General features: G+C 39.3%; 1 protein-coding gene across 2 annotated transcripts; it reads left to right on the top strand.

The window, feature by feature from the left end:
• The first annotated feature begins 13499 nt into the window (after positions 1–13499).
• Positions 13500–16643, top strand: LOC103405699 (protein SRC2 homolog). Of its 2 annotated transcripts, none has more exons than XM_008344725.4 (7): positions 13500–13945; positions 14112–14216; positions 14343–14469; positions 14591–14662; positions 15807–15855; positions 15950–16265; positions 16367–16643. In XM_008344725.4, the coding sequence occupies exons 1-7, from the start codon at positions 13903–13905 to the stop codon at positions 16402–16404; spliced, it is 750 nt and encodes a 249-aa protein (XP_008342947.3). In that variant the 5' UTR covers positions 13500–13902; the 3' UTR covers positions 16405–16643. The 2 variants fall into 2 exon arrangements, with proteins under 2 accessions (XP_008342947.3, XP_008342948.3); XM_008344726.4 differs by having other exon boundaries at positions 13538–13945; positions 15810–15855.
• Positions 16644–19345: the final 2702 nt, after the last annotated feature.

The raw sequence follows: 19345 nt of genomic DNA on the forward strand, positions 1-19345 counted from the left end.
TTGAGAAATTGGCTCTAGCATTGGTCATGTCTGCTCGAAAACTTCGCCCTTACTTCCAAGCACACTCCATCATCGTGCTTACCAATCATCCTCTTCGACAAATACTCCAAAGTCCTGACACTTCTGGGCGAATGATCAAATGGTCGATAACATCGGGTGAGTTTGACATCTCTTACCAACCAAAGCCAGCTGAGAAGGGTCATCACTGGTAGACTTCATCGCCGTTTTCACATATCCTGTTAACATTGTTTCTACACCTAAAGAAGTGGTTTCATTACCCTCGGAAGCTCAGAAAATAGAACCAACAACCCCAGCATGGAGTCTATATGTTGATGGCTCGTCCAACCAACAGGGTTGTAGAGTAAGACTAGTCCTTACGACCCTTGACAAAGTGGCGATGCAGTATGCTCTTCGTTTCAAATTCAAGGCGTTGAACAATGAGGCCGAATATGAAGCCCTTCTAGCAGGCTTACGTTTGGCCAAACACCTTGGGGTTAAACGAATTGATATCTTCAGTGACTCCCAATTAGTGGTTAACTAGGTCACCAACAACTTTGACGCTAAGGATAGCTCTATGGCAGCATATCTGGAACAAACATAATTGTTGCTCAAACACTTCCACTACCAGATCACCCAAATTCCTCGAGCGGCAAACAGTCATGCAGATGCTTTGGCTTGCCTCGCCTCAGCGGTGGAAGACAAGATTGGGAGAAAAATTCAGGTCGAATTGTTGGCAGCACCAAGCACCATGGCTGCGGAAGTGTGCAATTTACAACAGGGGGATAGTTGGATTACCCCGATTTATAGATTCCTTGCTCATGGCACCTTTCCAAATGACAAAGTCCAAGCTAAGAAGATTCGATACAAGGCTACCTGTTACTTGATCATTAATGACCAACTCTATAAACGGGGTTTTAACCTACCACACCTAAGATGCCTTGCGCTTGCAGAGGCGGAAACTGTCTTTCGGGAAATACATGAAAGAGTCTGCAGAGATCATGCTGGATCTCGATCCCTAGCACACAAGGCTTTTCGCCAAGGATATTACTGGCCAACACTCCACCAAGATGCCATCAGAATATCCCGCTCATGTGATAAGTGTCAACGCTACGCAACTATTCCTCACCCCCATCCCAAGCTGCTCACTCCTATGATCAGCCCTTGGCCCTTCGCCCAATGAGGACTTGATTTAATCGGCCCAATGCCTGCAGGGAAGGGCAATGTTCGCTATGCAATCGTTGCAGTTGACTACTTCACAAAGTGGGTCGAAGTAGAACACTTGGCAACCATTACTGAGGCAAAAATAGAAGACTTTGTATGGAAGAACATCCTTTGCAGATTCGGCATTCCTAATGCGATAGTCACTGACAATGGGCGACAGTTTGACAACAATAAGTTCAAGACATTCTGCTCTAAGTTCAACATCAACTTATGTTTTGCCTCCCTAGCTCATCCCCAGTCTAATGGACAAGTTGAAGCTATCAACAAAATAATCAAGCGAACTTTGAAAACCAGCTTGGACAAGGCTAAAGGTTATTGGCCAGAATTTATACCCTAAGTTCTTTGGTCATACCGCACTTCGTATTGGACATCAACATGAGAAACCCCATTTTCACTTGCCTTTGGTACAGAGGCATTGTCCCAGTTGAGATTGAGCAAGCAACGTTCCGAGTCCAAAACTACGTGCAAAGCGAAAATGACAAACAACTTACCCTCAACTTAGATCTAGTCGAGGAACATAGAAACCAGGCTCACTTGAGGAATGTCGCCTACAAGCAGTGCATCTCCAACTACTATGACTCAAGGGTCAAACCTCGTTCTTTCAAAGTGTGGGACTGGGTATTGAAGAAAAGATTACTCTGCGACAGAGTCCCGAGTGAAGGAACACTTAGTCCAAACTGGGATGGACCGTTTAAAGTTGTTGGCATCAGTCGCCCTGGCTCCTACAAGCTTAGAAGCTCCGATGGTAAGACCCTTGGCCATCCATGGAACGCCGATCACTTGAAGTACTATTACAAGTAAACTCACATTGTACAAGTGTTAAGCTTCAGCCGTTCGGCATCCTATGTAACGAAGACTACTTGACATGAATTCAATAAAGAGGTGATTTAGACAACTCAGTCCTAATCCTCTTACATTCCTAGCAATGAAACATTTGGGTTCAAAGCTTCAACATGAACGCTTCCAACATGAAACAAAGTCTAAGTATATGTCAACAAGACTATACAAATAAACGAACAGCTTCACAATATATTCGTTCAATCATACATTCCAACACATTCATACATAAGCCAACTATGCTTTGAAAGGGTTCAACATACTTTGTGTCATTCGACACTTGCTACAATGTGCCTAGACACCTTGCCTTTATTCTCACCAACCAGGTGATGAAATATGAAGAAAGAACTCATCTTCATGCCACCAACCAGGTGATGAAATGTACAACCTGTACTCATCTTCATGTCACCAACCAGGTGATGAAATGTACAACCTGTACTCATCTTCATGTCACCAACCAGGTGATGAAATGTACAACCTGTACTCTCCTTCATGCCACCAACCAGGTGATGAAATGTACAACCCGTACTCCAATATCATTTGGCAACTTGCCACTCATGCCACCAACCAGGTGAAGAAGGAACTCATCTTCATGTCACCAACCAGGTGATGAAATGTACAACCCGTATTCTAATATCATTTGGCAACTTGCCATTCGAAATGTACAACCCGTACTCTAATATCATTTGGCAACTTGTCATTCATGGTACCAACCAAGTGAAGAAGGAACTCATCCTCGTGCCACCAACCAGGTGATGAAATGTGATGAAAGGTGATAAAGGAACTCACCTTCGTACCACCAACTAAGTGATGAAAGCAACACACCATTCGTTCCACTTACCAAAAGACGAGTGGTACAACTTGTACATGTGAACTCCTAGCATTCACAAATAATCAAAAACCCTCAAGCTTGACAACTCAACTAGGGGAGCACTTATGCCCAATAAGAGTTATAGTCACCAACAAAGTCTTATTGCAAGCCAACAACAACTTCAGTGCATGGCATACGAAGATCAAGCTATTCAGCACTCTTGCATCTGCTTCAGACATTTCCCCTCTGTAATAATGCAAACACTACAACTCGTATAAAGCTTCACACACTCTTGATCAAGACAGTGTGAAGCAAAACCAATTTATGGAGGGCAACCACAATTCTCAAAAGCTTCACACACTCTTGATCAAGACAATGTGAAGCAAAACCAATTTATGGTGCCAACAAAAGCTTCATCAAAGGAGTTCAACCACAATACTCAAAAGCTTCACACACTCTTGATCAAGACAGTGTGAAGCAAAACCAATTTATAGTGCCAACAAGAGCTTCATCAATGGAGGGCAACCACAATTCTCAAAAGCTTCACACACTTTTGATCAAGACAGTGTGAAGCAAAACCAATTTATGGTGCCAACAAGAGCTTTATCAATGGAGGGCAACCACAATTCTCAAAAGCTTCACACACTCTTGATCAAGACAGTGTGAAGCAAAACCAATTTATGGTGCTAAGAAAAGCTTCATCAATGAAGGGCAACTAAAACTCATAGAAAGTTTCACACACTCTTGATCAAGACTGTTCGAAGCAAATTCAATTTATATGGTTCATCCAAACCTTCGACTACTACAAGGTGTGGCTTGCATCACAATCTCTTGCTCAACAGTGTGGAAGCAAAATTTGTATATATTGTCTTTCCCACATTTTCAAATTTCTAATTTTTCCAAAAAAAAAAAGAAAAAAAAAAGGGAAATTCAACAAATTTCTAGTTTCCCCCCCCCAAAAAAAAAAGGAAATTAGGAAATTCAACAAAGCTTCACCAACAAAAGCTTCATCAATGGAGGACAACTACAAATTCTCAAAAGCTTCACACTATCTTGATCAAGATAGTGTGAAGCAAAATCAATTCATGGTACCCAACAAAGCTTCACCAACAAAAGCTTCATCAATGGAGGACAACTACAAATTCTCAAAAGCTTCACACTATCTTGATCAAGATAGTGTGAAGCAAAATCAATTCATGGTACCCAACAAAAGCTTCAACTCCAAAGCTTCACCTACAAAGCTTCAACTCTAAAGCTTCACCCACCACAAAAGCTTCACCTACAAAAGCTTCACCCACAATAGCTTCTCCTACAAAAGCTTCAACTCCGAAGCTTCGCCTACAAAAGCTTCACCCACAATAGCTTCACCTACAAAAGCTTCACCCATAAAAGCTTCACCCATAAAAGCTTCACCAACAAAAGCTTTAACTCCGAAGCTTCACCTCCAAAGCTTCAACTCCAAAGTTTCACCTACAAAAGCTTCACCTACAAGCTTCACCTACAAAAGCTTCACCCACAAAAGCTTCACCCACCACAAAAGCTTCACCCACAAAGGTTTCACCCACCACAAAAGCTTCACCAACAAAAGCTTCACCCACAAAAGCTTCACCCACCACAAAAGCTTCCCCCACCACAAAAGCTTCACCCACAAAAGCTTCACCTACAAAGCTTCAACACAAAAGCTTCAGCTACAAAAGCTTCACACTATCTTGATCAAGATAGCGTGAAGCAAAATCAATTCATGGTACCCAACAAAACTTCAACCTCAAAGTTTCACCTACAAAGCTTCAACACCAAAGCTTCACCTACAAAGCTTTAAAATATATATTTTGTTTTCGGAAATTCAAAAATTCAAAAATTTAGAAATTCGGAAATTCGAAAATTCGAAAATTCGAAATTCGAAAAAAAAAAATCAAAAATAAAATTGCCTAGGCCTCCTTTTCTTTGGGCCTAACAACTTTCATAACAAATATATATGAAGAAGGAGTTTTGGGCTACCATTTAGAAAGGAAATGCCTCATTCGTGAACACCCTCGATCGGAGACTTGTGGGACTCCTACCATATGCAACTGCACCTTGATACTCGGAAGTCTCACTACCACTCAGTGACTTGGATTTTTCAAGTCTCTAAACGAAAAGTTTTCCTCACTCGGGAAATTAAGGGAGCACTACCTTAACCTACATGCTTCACTCACAAAGCTTCAACATATAAGCTTCAACAAAAGGAAAAATTCAAAGAACTTCGTGAAGAAGGCCCTGGTGTATTTAACACAATACGTTGAAATGAAGCAAAGCTTGTTTATTGATATCTCTGATAAGTTACAAATATGTACATATACATGAATCAAAATAAATAAACAAAAGGGATCCTTCATAAAGGTTGCTCAGGATAAGTCTCAGCAGTCGGCAGAGCCCTAGAAAGAGGAGGTACCAGAGGGTGATTATTCGGAGCCTCAGTACTAGGCAGAACCCCAGAAGGAGAAGCCACCGAAGGTTGATCATTTGGAGCTTCATTAGGCAGTACAGCCCCAGAAGACGAAGGCAATAAATGCCTTTGGAACAAACCCACAAACTTCTGATGATCAAGTAAAATCTGACCATCAGATTCCTGCAGCTGGTCGAGTTTCCTCTTCATGTTTGTAGCATAGTCATGTGTGAGCTTGTGCAACTGTTTATTCTCATGCTTGAGCCCTCTGATCTCCTGTTTAAGACTTATCACTTCAGTCGCCAATGATTCAACTTGGCGGGTTCGAGCAAATAGGCGTTGGGCCATATTAGACACAGAATCTGCACAGGTGAACACTGAGAGCCAGAGAATCATTAACAGCCAACTCATCAGACCGTTTGGAAAGTAGTCTGTTATCTTTGGGAGTGAGAAGGTTCCTGGCCACCACCGCAGCGGTCATATCATTCTTCATCACAAAGTCCCCAACGGTAAGAGGTCCAATAGGGGATAAGAAGGATGGGTGCCATATGTTGTCTTAAGAAGGCATTGCTGCCTCTTCACCAAAGTTCAAGTCAAAACGACGGTCGGATGGGCTAGACATTCTCATAAATGATGAAGGAGAAATGAGGTGCAATAAATCTCTGAAGTAAGAGGAAAATTCCTACAAGCAATAACTCTCTGAATGTACTTCTTGCACACAATTGGTGCCCTTAAAAGAGAAAGGGCAACATGGCCGTTGGTTTAAAAATCGAAGATGCACCACTCTCTGGATTCCGAAGAGGCACCACTTTCCACACGCAACATCAGCTCATCGGGTACCACATATAACTTTGCCAAAGATCTCTGACAAAAATTTAGACACATAAATTTTGAAGGTCCAGCTACCCTACTATTACCCACAAGGGTAAAGGAACAGCACCACTGCTTGATAACTAGAAAGTCCCAATGTGTGTCAACCTCCGTGCTCCGTGGCAGGGCAGACTGGCAAAAATGCCCAACCTTTACTCACATTCGAGAAAACACTCCCAATAAGATTGCTTGCTCAAAAATTGAAGAGGCACCGCTCTTCGAATCTCGAAAGCCAGACTCCCAATAGGATTACGTGCTCAAAAATCGAAAAGGCACTGCCCTCCGAATCTCGAGAGCCAGACTCCCAACAAGATTACTTTCTCAAAAATCGAAGAGACACTACTCTTCGAATCTCAAGAGTCAGACTCCCAACAGGATTGCTTTCTAAAAAATCGAAGAGGCACCGCTCTCCGAATCTCGAGAGCCAGACTCCCAACATGATTACTTTCTCAAAAATCGAAGAGACACTGCTCTCCGAATCTCAAGAGTTAGACTCCCAACAGGATTGCTTTCTCAAAAATCGAAGAGGCACCGTTTTTTTAATCTTGAGAGCCAGTTTCCCGACGGGATTGCTTGTTCGAAAACCGAAGAGGCACCACTTTCCGAACTTCGAGAGCCAGATTTCCTTAGATAAAGCTTGTCTACAATCTTCACATGCAACATTAGCTTTCCAGATACCACAGACCATTTTTTCAAAGTGCTCTGACAAAGTTAAAACACGTGAAGCTTGCAGCTCCCACTACATTGCTATGACCAAGAAGGGTAAAGGAATAGCAATACTACTTGTTGTTAGGGAGACTCCTATATATGTCGACCTACATCCTCCACAGCCAGGCAGACCTGCAAATAAAAAAAATGCTCAACTTTTCTTCACATCCGAAAGGGCACTCTCAGCAGAGTCTCTCGAAATACTTAGCTTCTTTTCCTCTCTATAATACCTCTACAAACAAGCCACATGAGAGCAAGAGTATCTCATATCATCAGGGTTAAAAGCAAGAGTATCCCATATCATGCTTTTTCTTTGTCTTTTCCTTTGGCCTTGTTCTTACCTGCAAGACAAGGAGAAAGAAAGCAATCAATCAGCACTTGGAATCAAGCTTCCAGTCAGGAACTGACTGCCTGGAACCTCTTGCCTGATTACTTACTTGGCATTGCTCTAGAGTACTCATCTTCAACATCTTATGCTTCCAGAAAAGATACCACATCTGCTTGAGGAACAGATAGGGCAAGTGAGAAGGATACAAGGAAGCATGTGGAGACAAGCGTAACAGAACACGTGCCAATACATCCACTACTTTGTTAACAGCAAAAGTATCCCATATCATCAGGGTCGAACATACTCTAGATTTGATAGACTTGTTTTGACCCTCAAATTCTTGAGTCGGCCTTATACTCTGGAAGAAACTAGAAAACCCTCAAGCCCAGTTCAAGAATAAGCCTGTGGAAAGTAACTTCTTCAAAAGCAAAAGTATCTCATATCATATCTTTTCCATTTGCTTCTCCTTATCTTTGTTGCTGTTTACGACACAAGAAGAAGGAGAACAATCAACCGAAAGCTGAAGTCGAACCTCCGATCCAGATTGCTTGCTTAGAAGTCTGATTGCTTACCTTGTTTGTTACCTCATTTGGCAAATCTCCTAGCTTGGCGACTTGGGGATTCCTACTATTGGGTTTGTATTGCACTTGATCAAGCCCGAAACTACAAGTAAGCTTTAAGTGAAATTGATACATTACCTTGTGCATTTTCATCGGTTAAAGATACCACCCCTGGATGGAGGAAAAGTACTTCCAGAGAAGATGCCACATCTACATATGAGACAGATAAGGCAAGTGAAAATGATATCACACTTCGGTACTTAGAAGTTTCGTGATTACTCAATGGCTTGGATCTTGCAAGTCCTTAACCGAGGAGCTTCCCTCACTCAGGAACTTAGGGGAGCACTGTTTGTACCATACTTGACCAATCCCGAAGCTACTAAGCACCGGTCAATGTTATACCGTCAAGGACCCAGAAGAGTTTCCCTCTAACCAGGAGGCTAATCACAGCGTGACACATGTTGACATCAGAAGCCAATCATAGCACGACACGTGTCAACATCAGAAGCCAATCAGAACACGACATGTGTCAATGTCAGACTGAAACTAGAAACTCTTTTCTATAAATAGAGATCATTCTCTCACAATATTTCCTAATGTCATTTGTACTAAATCATTCACTAGTACTCACTAAAGGAGAGCTTGAACCTATGTACTTGTGTAAACCCTTCACAATTAATGAGAACTCCTCTACTCCGTGGACGTAGCCAATCTGGGTGAATCACGTACATCTTGTGTTTGCTTCCCTGTCCCTATCCATTTACATACTTATCCACACTAATGACTGGAGCAATCTAGCGAAGGTCACAAACTTAACATTTTATGTTGTACCAAAGTCCTCACTGATTTTGTGCATCAACAACGACCAAGGCAAAAAAACGGCCTCATACAAAAACCATGTCAATCGATATGGTTGTTGGAGGCAATACCAATATGGGGAATCTTGTTCGGCGTAGTTATCCGAGTTACAAGGTCAAATTGGTGAAGTGATTATACTCGAGGGCATAATAATTGGCCTACTTTGCAGCCAAGGATCACGAATATTTGAAGAAACTCTTTTTATTTCATGTCAAGGCATGAAGCAAAATCTGACTGAAGACGATGACACACAAAAATCTCACTTCAAAATAAAGCATCATTAGCCTCATCCTCATTGTAATTAGGCCACTTTTGGTTTTTGTTTGCTAAAAAAATAATTTTTATTTTCTTAACTATTCGGTTGTTTAGGCCGATACTTATGAAAATAAAGGGGCAACAAGCGGTTGTATTTAAAAAAAGTGTAATTTTAATGGTGATCCACTTTAGTTGGTAGGCATTCAGGTGTACCAGTTGGTTAATTCGGCAAAAGGGTTCATATTATTGGTTTGCCAAGCATCAATAAATTACATTCGACTGCACAAGCCGATACTCAAAAAAATAAAAGTGATGCGTTCGATGATCTGCTAGAGACAAGATTAATTTCCTTAACCATTTATTATGCAGGCCGAAGCTCAAGAAACTTGGGGGCAATGTTTTGACCGGATTTTGCACGAGAGAAATATTGATGATGAGGATTGGTTTTCGGATAAAGGTTTGTAGAAACCAAATTCGCGCACCACCATTAAGGGTGGAGATGCACAAACTCGTTAACTTTTAAAATAGCAAACAACCATAAGCATCAAAGGTCAAGGGGTGGCCAAAGGCTCTCCGACAGTCAAGATAGTAGGCAATATTATAAGACATTAGTAGTAGGCAAGAAAATAAGTGTGCGATAACTGCGCTACCAGAGATGAACCTTAGAAGGATGTATTTATACTAGTTGAGATGTAGCCCTTTTAAGATATGGAATCCGTATTAAACCTAGAGAATCCAAAATGATATTAAGGAATAGATATTGCATCCTCTTAGAAGTTTAATTATTTGTGGACCATGCCAATCCCTAGATTGTAATATGGAAAACCTGGCTGATTCCTGAATAAATCAGGTTTCTATGTCTTGCAGAACATGCATGGTCAATCTCAGTGAAGTTGTCAGACTCCGATCACTGCTCCGAAACAAGATGATGGTGGCATCATTTATGCATCTATGCAACTCCATTATGGAAGTTGTTGAGTATATGACTAGCCTTCTGAGGTATTTGAATTTTGATCCACCTTACTCCGTCCTTGAAAAATTATGGTCCCACAAGGTTGAATCAATTACATAATCAATCTAGGTTTAAAGTCCTAATCAAATACAATGAAACTTAGAGGCGATAAGGTTTTGACTGAGGATAATTCCGTGTATCTTCAAAGAATATACCGAGAAGTTGGAATATTATCAGGCTTTTACAATTTGGCAAGCTTGGTCATCACGAAATCTAACCCTATAAATTGAAGTGGTTTGGCAATGTAGAGAGTCTCTTTAACTCAAACGCTCTACGTGAAACCTTCTCATACCCTGAGAAAAACACTAATTATCCTAACAATACTTTGGTGGCCACTAGCAACGCGTTCAATTTGGATTAACATCACGAGCTATAGAATTAGGCGATCAAGGAGCATCTTTAGTTTGGATTAACAACATTATTCCTGTGTCGGTTGGTTAACTATCCAAGTTGCTACCGGTGAGAAATCACTTCATTACCTTTCTTGGCAAAGTGAGATGTTACTTAGGTTACTCAATGTTCGACACATTGAAAGCCAAACCTTTATTGACTTCAAAGTAATGGCAACCTTGTCTTCATGTTTCCAGAACCCTAGGCCAAGAGGTTTTCCTTCCTCGACTGTTGTCGCTCGGTGCAGAAGTCAGTAGCGTATTTCATCGCCACGCCATCTATCATCTTACTCGCCCAACCGAGCTCGGTCGCGAGTTGACAAGCCCGCATCAACAAGAAGGACATAGTTCAGTAATTATCAACCTACGCGCAACGTAACTCTTGTAATTTTTAGAATCAACACCTGTATATATCATTTGGCTTGCTATTAAATTATTTTTCTTTAACAAATGGATTCTCCAAGTTGGCAAGTTCCAAACATGATGAACGAGTGGAGAAATGACTCCAAATCTCTAAGCACAAGGTCAGCTCGATCATTTCTTGCACATTCCATTTTTATCTTATGATTCTGTTGACCCTAAAAACTACCAAACCTACGTGGCACGCAGGCCGAGTAATCTATAAGCTAACTACGTCCTTCGGTGAATGTGGGGCGTGCCAACTCGTCGGCTGAGCTCGGCCGAGGAGTAAATTTTTTGATGTTGCGTTGGGCGCGCGGCTGACTTCTGCGTCTTGCGATTGCGACCAAGGAAGGAACACGTCTCGGCCTCTTGGGTTCTCAAACCTGAAGACAAGGCTACTATTCTTACAAAGTTCAATATCAAATTCGGCTTTCAATGTGCCGAATGTAATAACTTGTAACACCTCACTTCACCGAGAAGGCTGATGAGATGACCTCGACCAATAAGGATTCAGAAATCCTTCTCGACCGAGACTTGGATAGGTAATCAACCGTCCTCGCCGCAGTGTTGTTGATGCCAACGGAAGATGCTGCGAGATCGGCTGATTCTACGGTGACAGAGCTATCTATGCCGACTTAAGATATCACCGGTTGCTTTCACAGTGCTGTTGATGCCAACGGAAGATGTGTCAGCGAAAAAAGAAAATAAAAAAAATCTCAGTTGTTGAGAGAATTTGCGCAGGGCAGTTGTGTGTTGAATTGGAGGTCCTTGAACGTTGCCTGCGACTCTGTATTTATAGTGATGAATACGCACTGGTGGATAAGCTGAAAAAGACTCCCAAACTATTAAAACTCATCTTATCTCATCGAATCCAAGATAATCTGCATACTTGGGTAACGTCCATCTAATCAACCACCCAATATATATATATACACAAAACAAAGTTTGCACCTTTCCAATGTGTTGGCAAACCTAATGTCGTCAATTATACATACATATATATATATATATATATATATATATATATATATATATATAACAAAGTTTGCACCTTTCCAATGTGTTGGCAGACCTAATGTCGTCAATTATATATATATATAGATATATATAGATATATATATATAGATATATATATATCTATATAGATATATATATATATATATATATATATATCTATATATATATATATCTATATAGATATATATATATATCTATATATATATATCTATATATATATATATGGCTGATAACTTTTAACACGGCATACATGCCATGTCCATCATCAATTTACTTCATTTGACAACATCCCCTTAGGTCTCCTATCTCATCCTCACCTCATCCACAATAGCCATCATCATTCTGATCAAACGAATTTTAAATTCATTTTACTTCCAAGTGCTGTCAGGCATCCCAAATCAATCCGAATTGTACTGCTTATTCAAGATATGAATCGCATTCTATTTATCTGGTTTAAGAAAATACCGAGATAATTCATATTAAAAGATAATTATAATATTATCCTTTAATAATCAAATTATCTCCACCTTCTCAACTAGCAGTCGAGAATCATGCCCACTCAACGGCCTCGATCGCTTGGGCCGATGATGTAAAATCGGGTCCAAACAGATTCTTATATCCCCCTTTATATTGCTGAGTCAATTCCAAGTGGATGCGAAGTGGGGCCCAACCTAACCTAAACAAGTATTTTTTGTTTTTACCTAAATTGGAAGGGGTGGAAAACAATTTATATGCAACAAGTTCTGTGACCGTATCGTTTTAGTTTAATAATATATTATTATGTAAATTTTTTTTTTACACGTATCAATACATTAATTAATCAAAACGCTACGTGATGGTGCTTATCCATCTAAGTCTTTCTCAAAGGAGACAAGACAATAACCAAGTCAAGTGGCATAACTCAGTGTGCGAAATGAGTGGGAATAGCTTGAAAATTATAATATATCGGCAAATTGAGATTAAGTAGCAATTTGAAGAAAACAAATAAATAAAAATTTTGGTGTTGATTTCTTTAAATTTGTACAACGATACAATAACAATAAGAAAGATAAAAAATCACTTGGTATTGTTTTTTTTGTTAGAAAAGTCAATAAATTAAATACTACACGATATTTTTATGCGTAAAAACAAGCATCAGCAGTCCATTAGAAACACGCGTGCAAAAAATATAGTACTTAAACTTTGAAAATGTTAGACAGATCAAAATTTTAGACCACCTGGCGGTTGAGGAGGAGTCCAACCATCAATCGCCACATCATGTAGCCTATAAAAAATAGTCTAAAATTTAATCTCTAGGATCACCTAGAAACTTTTAGCTAAGAAACGAATGTCCTGAATGCGACTAAAACTTCGTTATCGTGTATTGCTCTAAGAAATAAGAATATTGCATTTGTGTTTTTCATCTATTTTTTCTTCGTTCAACAATTATTACCCGTGAGATTGACCTAAAGACCTTCTTCAACAACCATTGTTCATATTTTCCATGTTCAGTTGATGACGTAAAGGAAAATTTCAGTTGGGTTGTTTTTGCTAAAGTAATTCTATTATGAACTAATATGTGTTCAAATTTGAGAATGAACTTGTATTTATCTAAACACGTTGTCATTTTATTATTAGACATGCTCTTTTGTCCCTTTGCAATGCCACGCGACCGGAACAACTCTACGCCTACAAAAAATTCTTCGGGACTAAGTCTCAAATATAAACCTTGTCCTCATGAAAACGAGCAATCACCCATAATGATAATAAGTTCCTTTGTCCTATATCCTAAATTCCTAAGTAGAAGGAATTAGCCATGCAAGGAAAACCAATCGTGAAAAACTGAGACTTAATCCCGATTGGTTTGGAACAAAATCTATTTAAGTCTTGCTAATTCCACGCGCTTTCCGTCGCGTGTGAAACTGAGATATCATCCATTTACGGCGCCGTCTCTTGTTCCCTTCCTCGTAGTCACAGAAACCGGAAAACGAAACACCACAGAAACCTCCTGGAACCACCATTAACCGTGTCTATTAATTTAGGCAACCAAGAACGGTGCTTACCATTTTAATAAAAAGTAATAAAAATTCAACAAATAAAGTACGCGGATTAGGGGTTGTATAAAAAAGGACGAGAGCTGTTAGAACGAGATACATGCCAAGATTTCAACTTTCATCTTTCCTATTCGTCTGCACCTTGCTACTCATCGTTTCCTCCCGACTGTTCCTCCATGTCGATTTCTGGAATTCAAGGCCAGCTTCTTGAAGTCACTGGTATGGTTTCGATTTCCCATTATTTTTTTGTGCCAAAATACACAATTTTTTAGAAAAATTCAAGAAAGCCCATCAAAATCTTCTTCTTTATCTTCTGTTTCTGTTTTTGTTATTCAAAATTCTGAGTTTTTTTTATGTGGGTTTTGATTATCTGTTGGTGCTGCAGTTATTGGTTGTAACAAATTGAGAGATACGGAATGGATTTCACGGCAGGACCCATATGTCTGTCTTGAATATGCTAACACCAAGCACCGCACCAGAACATGCACAGGTAATTTCGGATTTAAGCCCTGTTTGCTTGGTTAAGTTGGCCTAAATTTCAATTTTTGTTGTTCTTGCAATCTGGAGATTTGGATCTAATTTTGTACTCATATCCATGTTGTAATTATTGGTATAGACGGCGGTAAACATCCCACATTCCAAGAGAAGTTCGTGTTTCCACTGGTTGAAGGTCTTAGGGAAATCAATGTTATGGTCTGGAACAGCAACACTGTCACATCGGACGACTTCATTGGCGGGGGAAAGTATGAAATTCTCAACCCATATACGTCAACATCTCGATTTTGGCTTTCTTTGAGACCATTTTGGTTATTCTGAATTTTTGAGTTTGCTGATTTGGGTTATTTGGTGTGTCATGACTTTTAGGGTTCAACTTCAGAAGGTTCTTACTCAGGATTATGACGACAGCGCATGGCCGCTTCAGACTAAACATGGCCGGTAACTCCAATAACTTTGATCTCATTGCTTTTTATTTGTTCTAATGCTACTATAATGTGAGTGGTTGGATTGTAAGGCATACTAATCAGGTTGCATATAGGTGTTATTTTTAAAACATGACTTTATTTTAAGCCTGCCGCTCTAGTTGGATGTTCATTTTCCAGAATTCTTAACATATCCAAACTCCTATGTTTCTGTTAGCAAATTGTTGTTGCACCTTGTTCCATCTCTAATTAATTCAAATTATCCGAAAAGGAGGTGGTTGTGTGTACTATGCATGCTCAAGTCAATGATCTTCATGCATGAATTTCCTTTTTCTTCCCAACTGGATTGTTCGTGTTAACCATGTATCTGAAGCTGTAGATAACTTAACCAATATTACATCCCTTGATTTGGTCCTTCATATTTATTTTTCATGATGAGATAGATTAATTTTGGGTTTGCATTACATTAGGCGAAGAAACAGCTGTTCATTGTTGGATTATGACTAGATCATGCAAGTCCATGAGTTTGTTTTAGGAGCAAACATTGCGTGAATTATGTGTAAGCACTCGTGTTTATGCTGCAACATTAGGGAGCTGATAGTGGCCTAAATGAGACATGCCCCAAGTAGATTGATGTCCCTAATTGACGATGCTATTTCTGTGTCATCTGTTCGTGAAGTCTCCACTCAATATTCACTCAAATTACTTTCACGTGGTTTTGTGTTCCATCTATCAATTCTCGGACAGCTCAAACACGGGCTGTGCAATCATTCACCATCTTATTTTTTATATTCTGTAAAATAAAAGGGCGAACAAAAAAAGGAGGGAATTAATTTTCCTTCCTTGTCTGGTGTATTGAGAGACCCCTTAGGAGGGGTAGGCTAGGATATGGGGTTAAAAACTGTGCAATATATCCCTCGTATTAAGTAGAGTAGTAATTTACAATTTGGGCTAAAGAAGAGAAAAGGGCTGGGAATTTGATAGAATATCTTGCAGTACATTTCATCCTTTTTGAGTACCAGTTTTGATTTTCCTTTCTTACAAAAGCATGGAATTGGTTTTTGCATCTAGAAGGTTCATTAAACAAATCGTCCTATACTTAGATGTATTCTGCTGTGTTTTGAAATTGTTTGACTTCTGACACAAACTCTTTTTCATAGTAGATATGCAGGAGAAGTGCGGCTCATAATGCATTATTCGAAGACCAATGTAAATTGCACCCTCTCAATATAACCGGTGACTTTTGAACAGTCTTGTATAGTCATGTTAATTATCTGTCCTTACTGTGTTTGGGTTACTGCAGAAACCGACATCAAGCTATGCTCCGTCTGCAGCACCATATGGAGCACCACATGCATCACAAGCTCATCTATATTCAGCCCCCCCACCTGCAGGTCATTATGCACCACCAGCGCCTGGACCTTACCCACCAGTGCCAGCAGGCTACCCAGCTCCATCTCCCTATCCTTCATACTTGCCTAATTCAGCAGGGTATCCACCATCTCCATATGGTCCCAATCCAGCGGCGTATGGCCATACTCCATCTTCCTATCCTCTCGCACCATACCCACCAACTTCAACATATCCCCCACCCCCACAATCCTCACCCTATCCTCCAAGTAAGTTCCTTCTTCGTTTTTATTTCCTTTTCTGTGTCTTACTTCTGGCTGCTAATATGATTCATCAAATACTAATTTTCTGTTGTACACTTTTCAATCAGATCCTTTTCCTGGACTTTATCCTCCATCACCGTACTAAGATAGAGCTCCTCCAGTTGTACCGGAAAAAGAGAGAGATCTCACCGAGACCCCAAATGAAGATGCGATTGATTAGATGTGGTGGTACTAATTGTGTATAGTCTAATACTCTTAGTTTGGTAGTTGTCTTACAGCATAGACGGATGTTCCAAATTTCAAATGTGCGCATTCTTTCTCCCCACTGTTTATAAAACTGGGAGTTTCTGAACCAGAATTTTGCGAACCTAGATGATTCTGTTATTCTTTGGCCTTTTCCCTTAATTCACGCGGCAGTTACGTGTTGTTTTATTCTAGATTTGAACTTGTTCGAATCATTTGTATATGTTGGTGGATAGGTCGCAAAAACTTGCTCGAAATCCTGAAGTTATGAAGGGAATTGGTAATCTGAATTTTCATCTGAAAGGCAAAACAAGAATGCTTTATAATCGGCGCAGGTCGAATGCAGTCTATTGCTATACCTTGGAGCCAACAGAATAAAATTTCGTTCTGCAGAATTGCTGTCACTTTCAAGGAGTTTCAATCTACAATGAAGCAAAAAAGGTTTTCCTCGAGTAAATCTCCAGTTCTAGGCAACGCGCCTCTCACAATAACTGATCATGCGACCAGCATGTGATTCACGTTGTATATATCCGTCGTTTTCAAACTTCTGTCTAGAATCGATATATATGACTTATAATGATTTAGGTCTTGTATATGCATCCATTCAGGTCGTATACTATAACTTCTCCCTGAACCCTAAAGCTAAAGGCAACGGAATAAAATCGACCTGTTTTGAATGTTTTTTCACCTTGACGGTACGAGGAGCAGCATTATTGCTTGTCCGTGCACTGATGATCTATCCCACTCGATCGTATGAATGCTTTCATAAGTAAAAATCAATAGTGTTATAAAGTAGTCCATTATGAAGGGCGATGATGAAATTTATTTCGAACATAAGAGCATCTCCACCAGTTTTAGGAGGGCAAGGGCAATTGCAATGGAGGTACTTTTACTGTTCACTCTAAAAAGTAATTGTCTTTGTGTAAGTCTACCGGTTTGGAAAGCAGAAGGACAAGGGCGATTACTATTCACAAATATATTTTTGGCTTTTTAGCCAAAATGGTTCCTGAGATTTGCATAACTTCTTATTTTGGTCCTTGAGATTTGAAATCAATAGAAGTGGTCTTTGACATTGTCCACTATCAATCATTTTGGTTATTTCATGAAAAATTATGTTAAATAAATATCAAAATGACAAAAATAACCTTAATTTAACAAACAATAGGCCAAAATGATTTGACAAAAAAATGAGGGTATTTTTATCATTTTATTCTTATTTAATGAAGGTTTTTTTCCGGAAAAAAACCCAAATGATTGATGATGAAAAATCTCAGAGGCCACTTCTATTGGTTTCAAATCTCAGGACCAAAGTGAGGAGAATATGAAAATCTTAGGGACCATTTTGGCTAAAAAAACCTATATTTTTTATATGTTTTATGCCTTGTAAATGTGTAATTAGCAAGTTTGTTCTTAAAAAATAAAACTTCATATTTAATTTCGATAATTTAATTTTAAATACAAAACAAAGTATAATATTACAAACAAGCATAATTAATAATAGTAAATACTAGGATTAAGTACCTAAAATCTCCTAACCTTTTAGTGTCATTCTAAATTGGTCTCAATCTTTTTAAACATTTCAAAAAGGTACCTAACCTATTGAAAATGTCACATCTATTAAGCTCCTATTAAATTTCTGTTAAATTACCTAAGCTTACTTTATCTCCAAAATCAATAGAAGGTCATGGAAGCATGGTTACCACATACTAACGGTCACCACCACCCCATCAAGTCATCACCTCCAAACCCAACGCATAACCATTGACTCCACCCTACGACTCAAGCCACCAACATCAAGAAGAAGGTCATGGAGGTTAGTACGAGCTGTAATGATGTGGTTGGTGGGTTTTGAATATAAAGGTTGGGATGGGGTTTCGGTGACCGTAGTTTGAGCTTGGAGGTGGTGGTGGCTTATTATTTCCCATCTTTATTTTGTTTTCCACTTTTTTTTGTGAATTTGTTTATTTATATTTATTTTTCATCTTCATGTTTTTTTTAATGTTATTTTTATTATTATTTTAGTGTCCATATAAGCTAATAAGTGGGATCAATTGTTGTCGCATGTACATTAACGGAAAAATAAATTGGGGATTAACGGATGTAACATTTTTAATAGGTTGGGTACTTGTTTGAAATGTTTAAAAAAGTTGAGACCAATTTAGAATGACACTAAAAGGTTGGGAGGAGGGTTAGGTACTTAATCCTAAATAATAATTAGAGTAATTAACTATGCTAGAAATTAATAGTAAACGATATAAGGCATAATAGATGACGATGGGCAAGAATGGTAGTAACGACAAATGAGCATAATTAAATCAGTTGCATCTGTGTGGGGGGCCTTTTAATTAATACAACGTCATCTGGGTGGAACCCAAGCTCTGCGCTGATGTCAGCGAGCAAAACCCACAGGCGCAAGCCTAGGCATGAATAGGCAGGGCACAAGCCTAGGCCCAATTGCCTCCCCAATTTTGCATCGGTGGACCACTTTTTTCGGGGCAAAGGCAATTCAAACCAATTGCCCTATCAATTGAGCGATGGGTGGATGATGTGACTATTCACATGGATTTTGCAAGGCCCACTTTGTCTTGTCATGAGATAGTCCATATTGGTTTGTAGCCTAAAAGTCTTGAGGATGATTATAGGCATAATAGTCATTGTATGGTAAAAATTATGTGGATCTGAGAGCTCTACCACTCTGGCAAAAATAAATAAATAAAAAATTTGGACACAAAATAAAGATAAGGATGGTTGAAGACCTAGGCATCATAGAGGAATTGTAAACGGAAATTCCTGCGACAAATCAAGTAAGAATATGTGTACAAAGTAATTGTATTTGTATTAAT

The sequence above is a fragment of the Malus domestica genome, chromosome 05 (genome assembly GCF_042453785.1).
Source record: "Malus domestica chromosome 05, GDT2T_hap1".
NCBI classification, from domain to species: Eukaryota; Viridiplantae; Streptophyta; class Magnoliopsida; order Rosales; family Rosaceae; genus Malus; species Malus domestica.

Coding starts and splice junctions, on each gene's coding strand:
- LOC103405699 (XM_008344725.4), top strand. CDS start 13,903: ATGTCGATTTCTGGAATTCAAGGCCAGCTTCTTGAAGTCACTG. Junction 14,663..15,806: donor CTTCAGACTAAACATGGCCG/GTAACTCCAATA, acceptor TCTTTTTCATAG/TAGATATGCAGGAGAAGTGC. Junction 15,856..15,949: donor TGCATTATTCGAAGACCAAT/GTAAATTGCACC, acceptor GGGTTACTGCAG/AAACCGACATCAAGCTATGC.